Source organism: Semicossyphus pulcher, unplaced genomic scaffold, assembly GCF_022749685.1.
Source record: "Semicossyphus pulcher isolate SPU_LCO1_2020_fin unplaced genomic scaffold, fSemPul1.0.p SCAF_19, whole genome shotgun sequence".
NCBI lineage: Eukaryota > Metazoa > Chordata > Actinopteri > Labriformes > Labridae > Semicossyphus > Semicossyphus pulcher.
The window spans coordinates 8584414-8602439 of record NW_027211692.1 but is presented as its reverse complement, the minus strand read 5'-3'; the positions used below and the strand labels follow the sequence as shown (position 1 = coordinate 8602439).

At 42.5% G+C, this 18026-nt stretch overlaps 1 protein-coding gene across 1 annotated transcript; it reads right to left on the bottom strand.

The window, feature by feature from the left end:
- Positions 1-491: 491 nt before the first annotated feature.
- Positions 492-17929, bottom strand: p4ha3 (prolyl 4-hydroxylase, alpha polypeptide III). Its single transcript, XM_069668846.1, is given in 14 exon segments — positions 492-827; positions 1306-1402; positions 2069-2137; positions 2620-2682; positions 3322-3481; positions 3642-3706; positions 6985-7164; positions 8733-8896; positions 9009-9060; positions 9137-9286; positions 13213-13436; positions 13560-13714; positions 17636-17869; positions 17871-17929. Coding segments are annotated over 14 exon segments (1743 nt in total). The 3' UTR covers positions 492-756.
- Positions 17930-18026: the final 97 nt, after the last annotated feature.

The following is an 18026-nucleotide window of genomic DNA, read 5'->3' as shown; positions in this document are numbered from 1 at the left end:
AATCACAATAAGCGGTTTATCTGACTCATAAATTGGAGTCTTGAGGTCTGAGATAACCCATCACAGATGAGCTCCACCAAACATGCTCTGAATCTGTTTATTCCAGCACTTTGAGGATTCACTATAACACATAAAATCAACTTCCAAAATCATTTTTAAAAGCATTTATTTCTGGCTGCAACATTACACAGTTTTAGACGCCTTGAGCATTGTTTTTTGATACACATTTCGCTGTGATTCAGCCAGGCATCTCTGCAAACTTGTGCATCAACACATTCAACATGAAGTTCTGAGAGTTCCCACAAAGTTGAGCTGTGTTGATTTGTAATGCCAGACCCCAGAGAGGGCCCAGTGAAGGAAATAGCTGCACAAGATATCCGTTTTTTAAGCAAGCAGGAGCAAACAGCCTTGCACAGTCAACTGAAACCAGCACAGTGTGCAAAGGCAGAGGCCTCTCTCTCAACTGCAAGAACTGGCCAGTAGTAGCAAGAGAGCATTTGGCCTCTTGGGGCTGATTGCAAACTGCCTCTCAGCCGTGTGCTATCCGTGTCCACTGCAGCTCTGTACTGCACGCTTCAGGCTCCCTGGGGCCCGGGGCTCCAATCACAGATGCAGGCAGCCCCGGAACGGCTCTCACCTCCCCTGCCTGTGTGCTCGCTTTCTGGCTCCCTCCTTCCCCTCCGCCTGCAAGTGTGCCTCTCAATTGTAGGAGGCTGATTCTTGTACTCCAAGGGGCCCAGCTATCGCTCCACCCCCTCACTCTTCAGGGTTCAGGCTGCAGCGATGTAGGAACTCTTGGCCGTACTCGTGGATCCACTTGTTTGCCACTGGAATAAACAGAAGGAGAATACAGAAGAAGACAGAATCATTTAAAAGCTTGGATAATTGTGTTTGACATGTACTGCCTTAACATTAATTTGTGATTGATGTATATTGCTGCTAAAAACAACACAGCCTTCAAATGCTTCTGCAGCTGCTTTGTGAAGATTAATATCCTTCTGTTAGTTTGACTGGGTCCCTGACACACGTTTCAGCGTTCAGGGCCAACCGGCAGCAGATGTTCACCTTCCAAGATGAGCGCTCAGTGTCCTTACTGTTCTCTGTAATATCTCTGAATGCGTAATGCAGCACAGATGTGGCCTAGCTCTTGTGCATTAGCTCCTGTGTAACAGAAGAGCTGAATAACAGACTGTGGTTATGAAGAAGGAAAGCCGAATCTGAGTATTCTGGTACATCTTGCTATTTTCCATATTTAAATTATCTTTTGGCTCCTGTTGACATCACACTGAATCTTCTGTCTCTTACCCCATTTGTCCCCAATAAGCACAGGGCAGCCTGCGTGCAGCGTGTCGTCATCTCCTCGACCATTTCTATGGAGATTCCACCAGAAGACGGCAGCTTTCTGTGAAATTAAAAACAACATAAATCACTTTTAAAGAAGAGGAAATGCCGTTTGGTTTTGATGAAGATAATTGATCCCAAAAAGTTTAGAAAGTAGTGGAAAGTGCCCATTAACATTCCCTCTCGCTTGGTTTGACCGACAGTCCAAAAGAATAACAGTTTCACACACTGTAAGACGGAGATAGGGAGTAATTTAGCTAAACTATTAATTAAATGACACAATAGTTAATCTTACTTTCCTGTCAAGCAACCTAGTCAACTTTTATCCAAATATCTAGTTAATTTCAAGCATGAAGCTCCTGCTGTTCCTGGTTTATTGGTCACTTTATCCATTTATAAGTTCAGTTATGGTGTGTATAAACAGACAGGAAGTGACATGTCAATAAAAGGAAAGGTGAGACCCCCAAGATGACCTAGTAAACCTTAACCTGCAGCTCATGTTTCCACTGAAAAACAGCCTCAACCTCCACTGAAGCTCGACTATACAATAGTTGTATTGTGTTGAAAAATCTCATGGATGTTGTTGCTGAGATTTGACCTTTTCGCATTTTGACAGCTGCAGCAGAGAATGTGAGGGAGGCGCGAATAATCTCGCTCGAGGCAAAGATGACACGAATACAAAAAGAGGCTACTTTAAGCTCATCTCAGACACGTGCAGAGCGATTACCTCCACGACAGGAACGCTGAAGTTGGCGTAGATGAAGGCTGTGGAGCCACCTGCGTCCACAGAGCTGAGCTGTGGAAAAGGACATTCTTTCAGAGCTGTGTCTTGTGTTTATGTGCTCAGTTGCTCTATTGTCAAAGCTTCACAAAATGCCCCTTTTTAAATCACTATCTAATTTTACAACAATTTAAACTGTGGATTTAATATGTGTTTCCAAAACACAGTAAAAAAAAGCACATCATTAGTCATAATAGACTAAATGAACATAATTAAAGGCAATAAAACATTTAAAGGCACAAATGCAAAAGTAGGCTATATAAAGGAGGACAGAGACAAGACAACAGAGTTTGGTTTAAGTTTGCTGCATGACGTAACAACAACATAAAAAGTTTAATTTAGGCAGTGAGGTCAGATCTTGTCTGAGTTTCTTAAGCAAGTTGTTCCAAGTCTTGCAGCACTCATGGAAAATAAACAGCAGGAACAGGAACCTGCCCAAGGAGCTGCAGTCTGGGTCAAACAGACTCACAGGATGGTTCGAGTAAGACTTCACTCACATATATCATGAAGGTTGCCGCTCGGTTTCCAGTTTTCAGCCTGAACACGGGACTTGAAGGTGACTGGAAAGTAGATGGTTGATATGTCAGTTTTATTGTAAGCACAGACAACATTCAAAACTTTATAGTGATAATCAAGTGTTGGAACTTTTGAAATTAAGGTGATAATCTGGAAGATTTTCATGTAAATAAATGTTAAGTCACTATCTATCGCCGAATGAGGTAGCACAATGATGATTGAGCCTATGGCCCACTGATGAAAGCCTTTGCATTTGCAGTATTACAGACTGGGTGTCTGGTGCGACTTTTGCGGAAAAAATCACAAGCGACGGCAAGTTAGTGACGCGTTTTCCATCACCCAGCAGTGGTTGGTCTGCCAGAGAGGGTAGGCGGAGCTGAACAAACAAAGAAAAGATGGATGACTACAGATACAACTTCAAAAATAAGTGAAAATCCAAAGAAAAAGAAACAAACTCGACGCTCAGATGAAGGCAAACAGTCTAAAAAGGAAAGCGACCATCAGCGAGGAAAATCAGGAGTTACAATTGGAGCCAACCGTGGACGTCACACATGCAACACTGTCTGGATATCTGGGAAGTGTGCTCTCGCAATTAACGTTTATCGCCATAGGTGGCGCCAAAGAGAACGAAACTGAGATCTTCGAGTTTACTACTTTGAACTACAGTCTAATAATGAACTTACTGTAGCGTGGTCAAAGTGAGGCTCATAATGGCCACCAATCCCATAGTTCACCACTTGGAGGTATTCGCCATACGGATGCTTCGCGTTCAGACCTGTGAGCATGGAGATCCTCTGGTCCAGCCTCCCAACAGTGGACTGTGCCGAGCCTTTCAGCCATGCACTAGAAATAAGACGTAAAGATAAGTAACAAATTACACTTCATCCTTTGCATGCTGTTTAGTTTGCGTAAGTGTTGACAATGTAGAAAAAAACAGCCAAGCTCCAGAAGAGATGATTCATAAAAAGTCCTAAAAGAGTGTTTAGTTGTAGGTTATTTGTACCTCTTGCTGATGCGATACTCTGCTGTTGCTTGTTTCTCTCCAGATGCCACCACAGACCGTCTCAACTTGAAAGCAAAAAGAGAACTTTGTCATGGTAACAGCAGCCAAGCTTTGATTTCCAGCTGCAAAGCCCTGACGAAATGTGAGTCATAGTAATAAAGTACGCCTGAGTCATGTTTCCAAAACATCAAGAATGTAGATCTGAAAGAACACAACGGTGGACTGCAAGAGTTATCTTCAGGAGGGGTGAAAAAATATAGTTAAAAACAAACACAAATCATTCAGAAATATTCCAAGGAGACTTCATAGACTTCCCATAAAGGTTACAGTTTAAATTGCAAGCTTGTTTCACCTTTAGCTCCAATTCAGGATGTGAAAGGGAGTCAGGAGAAGTCCAGATGTTTGGACTGAGTCTGTCTTCTTTAAATTAAGCCTCTCTGATTTATTTTGACCGCAGTGTCATCACAAATCGTTCTTCTTATTTCATAGGTTTTCCGATTCGAATGGGCACTCACTGGTACAATGTAACACGATATTTCAGATAAGTTTTGCAGCTCAAACTCCTGATTACTTCCAGGCACCTTATAGCCATGAGGTACATTTCTTTATTCAACCCTAACACAAACACATTTAACACGTGTAAAAAGAGGGAAAACAGAATCAACAATTATTTCACGCCTTAATTCACAACCTAGAAACCAACATAACAACAGACCTGTGTTATTCAAACTGGCTCCTTTAAAAGAAGGCTCTGGGATCCAGCATGAACAAAGTATAAACCACGCTCATGGTTAACGAATGCTGATCCCTGCTCCAAACTAATACCATACCCAGGCCTGCTTTCAATAAACCCACAAGCTGACATAATGATGAAATAAGTACAGGGGTTTCCATCGGAGCAAAGGATGGAAAACATATTGAACAATGCCAAAACCTCACAGAAACTATAAGGCACCAGTCGAGTTAGCCCACCAAATATTCCCTTTAGTCACAGAGTCAGCAAAGTGTGAGCAGCTCTGGGGACAGCGCACCGCAGCTCTCCTTTAAATGAGCAGAACACTGTGGAAGCTTTCACACAGATACTGATGATAGTGGACAGAATATTAACCAGTGGAGTCCGGCACAGTTATTCAGACATGCTCAGCTAAGTTTTCCTAGTAATGTATCCCTCATTCCTCCAAGCCTTGCTAAATGTTTGGAAGCAGACCAACTCTTCTTCCATAGGGTCTTTGCAGTAGGAAATGGTACACGCTTGGCTGAGACCTCAGCAGGCTGCGAGCCCCACAGCAGAGCAGAGTGTCAAGCATTCAAAGGATCTGATAGAGGAGCCTTAACTCTTAAAACAATACAGACGATTTCAATGTTGATTGAAGGACGTGAAGCACATTGTTGCACCTTCATTTTAAGCTAATTTTCATTTTCAATGCACTTATTGCAAGAAAGAAGTGTAACATTGAGCGCAGTGCAGTTACGTCTGTAACAATCCATCAGACTTTAGAAAACTTTATGTTAAAGCTCCTGTGAGGAGTTTTTTGCTCGTTATAAAACAGACTGAATTTAATTCTGATTACTCTATATGACCTAAAGAAGTAAACCAGACCATCAGCGGCCACACTGATTATTTCTATATAGTTATTTTTAATGCCTGAAACTGCTGGTGGGGGGTAGGTGTCAGACGAAGCGATTAACCGCACGCTGCCTTTTTTTACATTTTCCAGGACAAACATTTAAAGTGAGTGATACATATGACTGTTAAAGAAAGCAGGATGCGATTTTTTGTTAAAAACCACCACTTAAGCATGTACAGGACAAAACCAGCAAAGAGATAAGAGGTACGGCTTTGTCCACAGGGGGCGCCAAACTCAACACAAACCCAAAGTTCCTCACAGGAGCTTTAAGCATATAAAGTCTTATTCTGCAAGTATTATATACTTGATTATGATACTTGAGTTAATGTACTAAGTAACATTAAAAGTTTTGTTTACTGCTTTAAACAGTTAATGTTCCGTAGACATTTAAGGTCTGTTGTCTGATCTGGTTTGCAGAAGAGAATCTCTGAATGCACAACATGTTGAACCTTGAAGCAGATGGGCTACAGCAGCAGAAGACCACACCAGGTGCCACTCCTGTCAGCTAAGAACAGGAAACGGAGGCTACAATTCACACAGGCTCACCAAAACTGGACCATAGAAGATTGAAAAAGCGTTGCCTGGTCTGATGAGTCTCGCTTTCTGCTGCGACATTCGGAGGGTAGGGTCCGAATTTAGTGTAAACAACATGAAAGCAGGGATCCATCCTGCCTTGTATCAACGGTTCAGGCTGCTGGTGGTGGTGTAAAGGTGTGGGGGATATTTTCTTAGCCCACTTGGGCCCCTTAGTAGCAACTGAGCATCATTTAAACGCAACAGCCTACCTGAGTGTTGCTGCTAACCATGTCCATCCCTTTATGACCACAGTGTACCCATCACCTGATGGCTACCTTAAGCAGGATAACGCCCCATGTCACAAAGCTCAAATCATCTCAAACTGGTTTCTTGAACATGACAATAAGTTCACTGAACTCAAATGGCCTCCCTAGTCACCAGATCTAAATCCAATGGAGCAACTTTGGGGTGTGGTGGAACGGGAGATTCACATCATGGATGCGCAGCCGACAAATCTACAACAACTGTGTGATGCTATCATGTCAATATGGAGCAAAATCTCCGAGGAATGTTTCCGGCACCTTGTTGAATCTATGCCACGAACAACTTCAGGACTGTAAATATCTTCATATGAGATTGTGCTACAAGTAAAATGACAAACCTAGAGACTTGCTCAAAGGCTGCCAATTTCATTACGCCTTTCATTTCAGTGTAACAGACTACGTACGTCTAGCCAGATGTCCAGGAAGCCAGAGGAAAAATAAATATGTGACGGAAAACATCCTGACGCAACAGTGTTACAAACAGCCAACATCAACAGAGGGATGTTTCCTGGTGAAAAGCCACAAAGACACATTACATCCTCTACAAACATCATGGGCAACTTGGAAGCAATCTCTATTGTATCTGTACATGTAGAAAAAAATCAGTGGGAAACAACTTGATTCTTCAATTTCAGCGTCAGACACAAGGCGGCCATCTGAGAAGACTGCAGCTGCACTTCTTGTGAGTCCCAAGTGGAGGAAGCAAAACAGCTCTCATTTGCTGAGAAAACTGAACAAAACACTGGATTACATCTTCTTTTGAAGACCTGATTGGATTAACCCAAAGGAGCTCAGTGCTGATTGTAAAAATATGACTCTCCTTGTTCATTCCTAAACAGCTTGGAGACACATGTTTTGCACACAGCTGGCACTTACTCCTGGCTGGGCGAGCCCCTTGATGTCCTCAGCCTCTGCGTCAGTGAGGAAGTCGTGGTACAGGACTACATACGGCTGCAGGTTCAGCACTTCGCGTCTCGCCGGCCGCAACAGCAGCCCCGGGTCGCCGTTGGTGAAGAAGTCGCAGAACAGTCCGGGGTTTTCAAAATGCATCGGCTGCTGGGAGAAACGGACATCTGAAGTCCATCAACAAGATCAAAACAGGGATTGTTTTTCTTTTTCATCCACAAACAATTTCTGTTAGCTTTGTTCTCTTCCCACATTCAGCAAGCTTAGAAGCAAATATGACTACAGAATAATCACAGTCTTTTTATTGTCATGGGAAACTCCAATTATAGACCTGCATCGTTATAAACACTGGGATAAAAGCTGAAACTTGAGTATTCTGTCAAACCTGTGGTGAACTAATTGGAGCTTTGAAAATGACAAGAGACGTATTCCTGTTTGTTTATGTTATTTTTAGCCATGCTAGCTGTGTGGCCCAAGGGATGGCAATGTTAGCAGGTCAGCCAGTTTGGTTGGGACTACTAGTATAATATAAAATGCTTGGATAGATTGCCCATAAGTTTTAGTACCAACAAATATGTTCCCCAGAGGATAAAGCCCCTGACTTTCCCTTGGGACCCAACATAAGGTCAGGACATTTAGCTTTTTAGTGAATTTGGGAATCTGCTTACTTTTCATCCAATTCCATCAGTTCAGTGTTTAAATTTGTTAATACTCTGATTTAAGACCAAATACACGCAAAACTGAAGGCATTCTCATCAGCCGAGTTAGCTGATGCAAAATGGAGTGACACCTGCAAGCTAGTTCAGACAGGCAACTCAAGCTGCACAGATTTCACACCTGACATGCGTCACTCTCCACAATCACCTGACAAACACTTCCTCCCAATCTTGGGTTCTATTTAAGCTCCAAGATTTCCTGTTTCTCTCTCTGCTCTGTCATTGCCACCGCTGCCCTGCAGCATTACTCACTCATACTTTCAGCCCCACAACCACCCCAGCATCCGCCTGCAGGCTGGAGGTTTAAGACATTATGTCATCACTCCTCAGATTTCTGCATATAAACTAAACCTGCGAGGAGTGATGAGGTCGGAGCCTAGACGCCACACACAAGCTATGTTCTGCTGCTGATACAATAAACATTCTAAACTATCACAAACGTGAGTTGTCTCACTGAGCTAACTAAATGCCTGCTAACATGCTAAAATTAGATTTACAACAACATAATCAATATACCTGCTAAACATTTGCATGCTAGCATTGTATTTCTAGTTAGTCAGTGAAGGAGGGTCAAACCTACTGTCCTAGGGTCCTGTGTTCACCAACATTGTGAGAGATTGAGGACTATCAGATTGCAAAAGAACAAATTGACATTTTAAATGCAGTTTTACTTATAAAAATCTATTAACTATAGCTTCTCTTTTAGGGAGCTGTCATGTCGCCCATCTTTTTATACAGTCTATGGACAGGACATAACTCACTGTTGGCTATGCTGTTAAAGAAAGACTAAAAAGTACAAATGCAGATGAACAACATGTGACAATTTGATTTACTGGTGCCCCCCTTGAGGAATAGATGTGTTATTGAACAAATTCCTCTGCACATTTGGTTAGAATTATACAATTATGAATATTCTGCTTGTTGTATGAAGTTTTCTGTGACCCCTCCCAGATTTTGTCCTGATACAAAGTCTGAGTCCAGATGTCTATTTGTTATGAATACCTGTGAGCCTTGGGTCTGGCAGAGTCTCTCGTACGTGTCCCTGGTCCTTAGATAATTGGAGGAGGGTCTCCTCAGCCCATCGCCCCTCAGTGATGCGGTTGGATTCGTAACCAGCAGCTTCTCGTATTTCTCGACATTCTGCAGAACTCTTCCGTTCATTGGATCTGCAAAGAAACGTGTAAATAGAGCAGTCTTACATTATAGGGCATGTTTCTGTGAGAGGCTTCCTGGGGACGGTTCATGAACCACAGACAGGATCAAGGGAAAGGTAATTACCATGATGTAGAAGCTCCTGAGACAGACTGAGAGCATAGGAGACATTTCCTGTCTGAAACAATGAGAGGAATTTAGGGCAGTGTTATAATTTAACCATCTTAATAATGTGCATTACTTTATCCACCTACTTTAAAGTGAGAGAAAGCCAGGTGATCCAGAGCAACCTCTAAAGTCCCTTCATTCTCAGGACTCCACTCGCCTCCTGTTCCCCTGAAGAGACGCACCGACTCCTCCAGCCACGGCACAGAGTGGTAGTAGTCCTCCTGCTCGTACGCCACCTGTGTAAAATAACACCTGGGTTACTTATATCATAATATGAACATCAGTCAATTTACGTACACTTGGTCTTCTTTTCCATGTACGGCTGCCAGAGTGCTGTGGCTGATTTTGGCTAAGAACCACATCCAGTTAGCACCTGTCAGTCAGGCTAGCTTTAGGCCAGAGGCAGCAACCACAGTCAGACCAGCATCTTAAGCCAACACTATCACGTCATTCAGCTGGCATTATTTTGTTACCCTGGCTGGCATGCAGGAGTCAGACTGCTTTCGGGTGGACCATTTTGGCTACTTGAACTTTTAAATTGAATCACAAAAAAATCTTTGTATTGATGGCACGTAATAGGAGACTTTTAAACTTTAAAATGTAGCACGGGATGATTTCAAACTTTTTGAATTTGGACATCTTTCTTCTGAAACTTTTTGTCTGTGCTTTTTTGTGTCTGGTTGTGTTTCACTGTGACTCTTTTCCTGTTTCTTATTTCCTCAGCTGCAGCCAGGTCTCTCTTGCACACAAGACCTTGATCTTACTGAGATGACCTGATTTAAATAAAAGTCACAAGAGAGCAGCAGGATGTTATAAAACAATCACACTCAAATGTAGAGCTGATTCATCTTGATTTTCTACGCACTATGACTCTGACCTCTTGATTTGGTCCAGGGCTACAAGTTATTTTTAACCCGAGATGAGCCCAAAGTGACAGCTGGGCTTTTACCAAAGAAAAACAAACAAATTTGACGCTCAGATGAAGGCAAACAGTCTAAAAAGGAAAGCGACTGTCAGCGAGGAAAATCAAGAGTTACAACCCGAGCCAACCGTGGACGTCACACATACTTTATTCATACAACTTTAAGAAACTGGAACCAGCATGTTTTCTTAAAAAATTAATGAAATATGAGCCGTTATCTGACTGTCTGACTCTTATCCCACCCGATGAACACAGAGATACATTAACGCACAGCCTCTTCATTAAACTTCATGCTCTTTCCAAATATAGTTTTTTTTTGCTCAGTCTTTAGTCAACATCTTGCACATTTTATCATCTTTGTTTTAAAGATTGAACAGCTCTTTTTCCAATATTTGTTTTTGCTCTTCTCTTATCATTAACTGCTATCTATTGTGACCATATATGACATGTCATTACACGGATATCCTCCTTAATAATGTTCTCTTGATCGACCAGTCAATTAATCTGCTACTTGTTGCAGCTCTAGTCTCATCTATATTTGGATTCTGACTCACTAAACTACTTCTCATCCTGGTAAATGTTCATGCATTTCCTCTGCAGCATGACAGTTTAGGAAAGTACACCTGTCGGACCTCTTGAGCACGCACACTGTGGACATATCAGTCGATCAAAATACACCTTAAGAGTTATTTTTACACTAAAAAGTCCATAAACACTGGCTGCAGTCTTCCTCTGAACCTCGTCTCAAACCCCTGTTGTGTCCAAGTTGACTTGATAAAGTAGGTGCTGACTGCAGGCCTGACAGCACCCACACAGATACAGGGTGACATGTGGCTCCTCCCATCACAGATTATATCCACAACCCCTCCAGACAGCACACAAACACAAATTCCAGTGTACCATTAAACCCCCAAAACACACACAAACTTACCACTTAACTCGAATACACACCAGCCTATCTACCCTGCCATGGATTTACACCCAGTTCACCACATTAGACACCATAATTTGGGAGATGCTAGTCTTTAAAGAACCAATAAACTCTTAAAAATAGTTATTATTCTGCATGTCAGGGAAGCGTCGGCTGGTTTTCAGTTTAAAGTGCTTTAAAATTCCTTAAAATGTACAAACTCCCGTTACCAAACTGGTTTAAAGGTTGGTTTAACTGCCCCATAAAGGCACGTGCAGGCAGCTCTGTCACTGACAACACCCTAAAACAACAGTAAGCATCTCTGTTTACAGACCGCCTCAGATAATCCCAGCCTCGCTACAAGTGAGGGCAAGCTGGGCTCCAAACGTGAGATAATGTCTTTTCCATACAAGTGGAAGTCTCTCCCACACAGCGCCCTGCCCTTACACATCAGCACTGTACATAAACACTGGAATTTATTGTTGGGGAAACCTTTTTTTTCTTGTATAAAAGTAAAGCCTCATGTGAAACTGATTCCCAGGCACGCAGTGGGATGATTTCCACTTTTTCCAGGATGACTGTCTGGATTCCCACCACACAGTGACGGACTGGTCTGGAATACATCTATTTCAGAGAGTGGGAAGTTAATCATCTTCCAAATACCTCTCAATTTTATTACTTTACATGAAGAATTAAAGTTTATTTCACTCTGAAAAGTTTCAACCAAGGATGACAGACTGGTTTCAACACACTCGCATCATGTTTGTTTGCTTTATTTCAGGACAAAGTTGAATTAGAAGTGGTATAATGCTACCCAGTACATTATCTCAAGCACAGTGCCTAAGAACAATCTTGAGGTACTTGTTATTAACTCTGTTGTTTCCTTATACTTCAACTTCATTACATTTCAGAAGAAGATGTTGTACTTTTTACTATATTTAAAAGTTACTACTCATTTTGCAGAGACAGATTTAAAAAAAACCACATCAGAGATGTTGCTCTCAAACTTTCTGGCTTTAACCTCTTACAAAAGAGCTGTTTCTAATTGGGTCAGATGTCCATGAGATTTTAAAAGTCCCACCAAAGAGATCATTCTCCTTTAATCCTTCAGGATGGTTTTATTTAAATACGTGTTTGAGGCACAAAGAGATAAAAAAAAAAGATCTCTATTATTTCACAAAAACAGTGATATATGAGCAAGGTTAAAAAATTCAATACATTTACTGGTGGAGATTCTCTAATTAATCATTTCATGACCCCTCAGATTAATGTTGTGACCCTTTAGACGAGCATCGCCCTCGAGGTTTGATAGAATATTTTAAAGAGCATCTCCAGTCTTGTTTTAAGACATATAAAATGCTCCACTTGAAATAATAAATTGTGTTGTGTGTTTTTTCTGCAAAATACGTTTTATTAACTTGTAAAAAATCCACCCAAGGCATCTCCTCCGTCTCCCTCATTCAAATCCTGAATCTGCATAGTCCCCTCCCACTATTCAAATTTCCCACCACCCCCTCTGTCGCGAAAACAAAACTCTGCCATCGTTCAGTGGCAACTTGTTGAAACTTAGCGAGCTTGAAATGTAGTAATTAGTAGTAGTAACGCTAACGTTAGTAGTCAGTAGTGAGTTTGCAAAAATGACGATGACAGTTACAGCTGGCTCGCGCATCGCTGAAGTGGTTGCCATAGGTTGCACATAATGATATGCATAGCGTCACCCCGTCCATTAACGGGATTGGCTCCTTAGGTTTGTGACGTCTCAAACCTGCCAATCTGAAAATGTGTTGTTCAGCCTGTCCTTGGTACACTGCAGTTTAAAGGCAGACAGGCCCAGCCATGGAGATGACTGCTCATGTTGTCCCTGATATGTCTTGTAGCGCATGAAGAACACCACATGGAGATGTTTACAAGGTTAAACACTTGTTTTCACTGGAGGGGGTCTTTAATGTCCTTTTGTACAGCAGTTAGGTCAGCTCAAGATGTGTTAAAGTATGAAACAAAATTAACTTACTTGGTTGGGAGCTACTGCACTGATTAAGAGTTAAAAGTATTCCAGCTTCCACCAGCCGCAGCACCAAAATGGTGCTTACATCTTATGCATGAGTAAAAAAAAAACGCTAATAGATACTGACATTTTCCTGATAAAACTGATTAATCATTTCCTTTAATTTTGATAGCATGACTTTTACTTGACACGGATTTTCTTTTGATCGTTGTAGTAGTGTTTTTTCTGAAGTACAGAATCTGCAAACGTTCTTCACCAAAGACAGTAGATCAAGAATAGGAAGAGAAAAATAAGGAGGAATAAAGAGAAATGGTAGACTGCGTACCTTTCCGACCAGAAAGCAGTCATCTCCAGACAACAGCACAGACACAGCGGGCAGGTAGATATCTACAGGGTTTCCATCAGTGACTCTCTGGAAACGACCCCGAACGAGACTCCCGACCTGCAGAGCGTACACATCCTGCAGCCTCATCAGACCCTTGGCGGCCCCCTGCAGGTCTTCCAGTTTGGGCAGATTTTCCTCTTCTTCCTTGTAAGCAGACCTGAGGGCTGGACAGCAGAGGGCCAAAAATGTAATTGAGGGAACGGGGGCTGGGTGGTGACAGCGCAGATGGCATGGGGGAGGGAGGAGGGGGCGTTATCACCACCAGATGTGTCTGTAAAGAAGCCAACCTTGTGCGTTCTCCAGAGCTTCGTTGCTGTAGACGACATTTAACCATTCTGAATGCAGCCGCTTGATGAGGGTGAAGGCCACCAGCGGGTTTGCCATCGCTGTCCCTGGGCCTTTGTAGAGTTCAGCATGCAGGTTGGACACTTTGGCATGGAAGCTGTAGGAAAAAACATGGGTAGAAAAAGACAGAAAGGCCAGGTGCTCAGACAGTTTCACATGTAGCAAAGGAGAACAAGGAACCTTAGTTCCTTGTAAGTCCTGGGTTGCTGGGGACCCATTTTTCCAAACGTTTCTTTCCTAGTGTAAGGAAAAACATCTGAAGATTACTACCTCAGGACACAGCTCCTCATACCGCCATTGGAAACCTGGTGTACCTTTTATGGTTGGTTTCTTTATGTTTCCTGTCTGGATGTGATAAAATGTGTCTTTTACGTACAAACACGCAAACCAAACACAAAAATCGTCGTTAGACAATAGTTGCTGATCAGTCAGGAAGCTGTGAAATGATAACCGTTTATCAAAATCCCAACATTTGTACAGAAACCTGGTAAAGCTGCAGCAATAAAACCGCATTTAATCTTCTGTGAAAGGGAAAATGCTGGCTGTGGAAGCTCCGCCCCTTTTCAATTCTACAGGAAATTTTAAAAAAAGCTTTTATAATGATTCTACATCAAAGCCAATGGAATGTAACCAACTGATGGAATGCATGCTTTGATCTTTTTAACTGTGATGTAAGATGTTCTATGACATCACAACTCTTGTCTATAAGTACACCCTAACTATGATCAACCACACATGAGTTCCAGAGTCAAGTCGGATCTACAAGAGACATACCACTCTACACATAGAGATACCACCCTACACACAGACTACAGTCAGTCAACACAATCAAATTCTACTGCAAAAAACAACGCAGTCTACTGCAGTACTACTTAAATGGACGCAAGACAACATCCAAGAATGCAGGCTGGACGTGCTGCTCCTCAAGGCTCCTCCCCAAATCCTGCTGCTGAGGTCCGCCACCCGCAGGAATCCCTTCAAGGTGCTAACCATGTGATTGCTAGCCAACATGAGCAGATGGACATGGATGCCGCGGCCTGGGCAGATGAAAGGCTGAAGCTATGCCACAAGGTTCACAACGGACGGTACCGGGTGAACAGGCTGGAGGGACTCATTGACCTGAGGGAAAATGAGTTCAAAGATGAACTTAAGAGGAGCATCGAGACTGTCTCCAAACAACAGTCTGAGATCTCCCGCCTCAAGACCAGCCTGGAGTTTAAGGAGGCGCAGATGGAGGCCGCCCAGCGCTTCAGCCAGGAGCAAATGGAGAAGATGGTGGCCCGTCTGGAAGCAGAGAAGCTAAAAGTCTCTGAGCTCAGAGAACAGATGTTTAAGGCATCTGTGGAGAGCCAGAGGACTGCTTCTCTGCAGAAGGAGAGCCAGGTGAAGGTGGACCACCTGAAGCAGCAGCTTCAGCAGAGGGACACTGTGATCCTGGACCTCAGGAAGGAGAAGGAAGCTGTCTCCCAGAAGCTCGTGGAGACCTCAGCCCAGCTGAGGAGAAAGGAGAAAGAAGTCCTCCAAAGTGGAAATCTTTGGGAGGACAAATACAAAGCTCTGCGAGAACTGGTCGAGACAGTAAACAGCAGAATGGCTGAGGTGGACAGCAACAACGAACTACTGGTCGAGAGAGAAAGTACCTTGATGACCAGAGTTCAAGAGCTGGAGAGGAGGAACAAAGAACTGGTGGAGTCAGAAAAGACGCTGATGACCAGGTTCGAAGATGTGGAGGAGAAAAACAAACAGCTGGCTGAGAAAGAAAAGGCACTGGCGACCAGGATCCAAGACATGGAGGAAGAGAAAAGAGATCTGGAGCTGGTAAAAGAAGAAGACAGACAAAGAGAAGAAAGTGTCACAAAGATGAAGAATGAAGATGAGGAAGTGAAAGCCGAAGAGATTAACATCAAAGAGGAGAACATCGAGGACAAGAACACAACTGAAAAGGAAAAGAAAAGGATCAAGAGGGAAGAGAAGAAGCTAAAAGCACAGAAAGAAAAGGAGGAGAAGAAACAAAAAGAAAGGGAAAAGATGGAGCAAAAGAAACGACAAGAAAGAGAAGACAAGGAGAGGAAACAAAAAGAAAAGGAGGAGAAGCTACGAAAAGAAAGGGAAGAGAAGGAGCAAAAGAAAAGACAAGAAAGAGAAGACAAGGAGAGGAAACAGAAGGAACGTAAACCAAAAAAACGTTTCTGGATGTTCATGAAGAAAGGCGACGAGGAAACAAAGGTGGAGGAAGCAGCTTGTTGTTCAGCCAAGGCCGATGACGAGGCCGAGGCTGAGCAACAGTAGCTTCCTCTTCCTCCCTCATCTCCTTCCTTCCATCCTCCTCCTCTTTCTTCCTCTTCCTCCCCCTTCTCCCCTTCCATCCACGTCCTTCGTCTCCCGCCTCTCTCCATCACCCCATCCTCTGTCCTTTACCCCAACATCCTCTATCTCCCTCACCTCCTCCCTCCACCCCCTTCTACCTTTCCCCTTCTTTCCACCCCTCTTTAACCCCCCCCCCCCCTCTATCTAACATTCCTCTTCCTCCCTCTATCCCCCCTCCTCTCTCAAACCCCCCTTTCCCCCAATACATAAAACAAAATATCCCCCAAAAACGGGTCGAGGCAGATGACCATCCACCAGGAGCCCGGTTCTGTCCGAGGTTTTCTGCCTGTTAAAGGGAAGTTTTTCCTCGCCGCTGTTGGCCATTGCTAATGTGGCTAACGCTCTTGGTGGTCAATTTGATTTCCCTTAACCCCCTCTACCCCTCCCCAAATACTTTAGTCAGACAATTATAGAGGCTGCACGGTGGTGCAGTGCTTCGCGCTGGCACCTCACAGCAAGAAGGTTCCCAGTTCAAACCCCAGTTTGGACGAAGTGGGCCTTTCTGTGTGGAGTTTGCATGATCTCCCCGTGCATGTGTGGGTTCTCTCCGGGTGCTCCGGCTTCCTCCCACAGTCCAAAGACACGCTCAGTTAATTGGTTACTCTAAATTGCCCGTATAGTTGTGAGCATAAAAAGTCGTCTGTCTCTATGTCAAAACTATAACCTAACCCTAACCCTATTATTAGCAACCCTTGAAATAAAAATTGGGACCATATTTCTGTTTCTGTTTGAAACTGTTATTAACAATCATTAAAATAAAATTCGAAAATATTTCTGTTTGTTTATGAAACTGTTATTACCATATACTCTTGACTTTATTGTGGTATTTAGAATATTTTGTTGTGGCCTCTTTACACTTTACACTGCATTTTTTAATGGAAAGGTGCAACATCTGAAGCATGTAACATTTTAGTAACCAGCTTCAGTAAGAATCTGTGCGGATGCACCAGTCCAGTTACTTTACCATGTCTTTGCATTTTAAAGTATCTCACTGCTGTTAATAAGTAGAGAGAATTTTTTCTTTTTAAATCTAAATTAGTTAACAGTAAATTAACAATGAAGTTAATGTTGCATTTTGATAATAAAGAAAATGTATTTTTGAAGATAGTAAATATTTGAACAGATTTTTGTTATTGATTGCTATTGTTATTGAGTGTGTGAAAATAGTTCCAGTTGAAAATATTTGATTTGTGTTAATGCAACTGAAAAGGTTTAAGGTAATCTGTTTCCTCATTTGAAATGAGTAGACACAGGAGAGTTTTAGTTGTGATAAACTACTTAACTAAGTTAGTGTTATTTAATTAATGTAATTGAATAGTTCAAAAATACTCATTTTAAGTTCAATGCACAGAATACCCTTATACTTATTTTGATTTTGAATTAGCCTAATAAAGAAAGAACAATTAAATCGTTTTACAACAGTGCTTAATTTATTTTCACATAGAATTGGAGGGCATCTCATAAAATAACAATAATGATAATAAATACTTAAACATGAGAGTTTAATTTAGAGTGTTTTTCCTTTTAATTCCTCACTTTTACAACCTCCTAACTCTTAAATAAATAGTTTAATTTCTTACAAACAAAAAAGTGTTCACCCCCCCTTGAAGAAATCATGCATCCCCAGTGTGTCATTCCGCATGTCACTCACCGCTTCATGTCCTCGAGCCTCTGCAGCTCGTGGTCAATGTAAGTTCTCAAGTAATCGATCAGCTTCCGTTCAACACTGATCGCTTGTTTTACGTTCAGCAGCGACGTATACATTTCACCTACAGACACGTGAACTAAAGTTACAGTCAGGAGACACAAAACAAAGTAAACACGTGCAGGATAATTCATCTTCCCTCTCTGATACCGCAGCGTCTTCCTCTTCTCCTCTCCGTCCTGGACTGAGCTGAAGATCTGCAGGATCTACAAACTGTGTCCACGCTGGGATCTCCCTCATCTGCTCTGAGATCAGCTTTCACCTTCCGCTAGCTGCAGCCTGAATCATACAGGAGATTTAGTTTATCATGACAGCACGTACAAACGGCAGTCTTTTT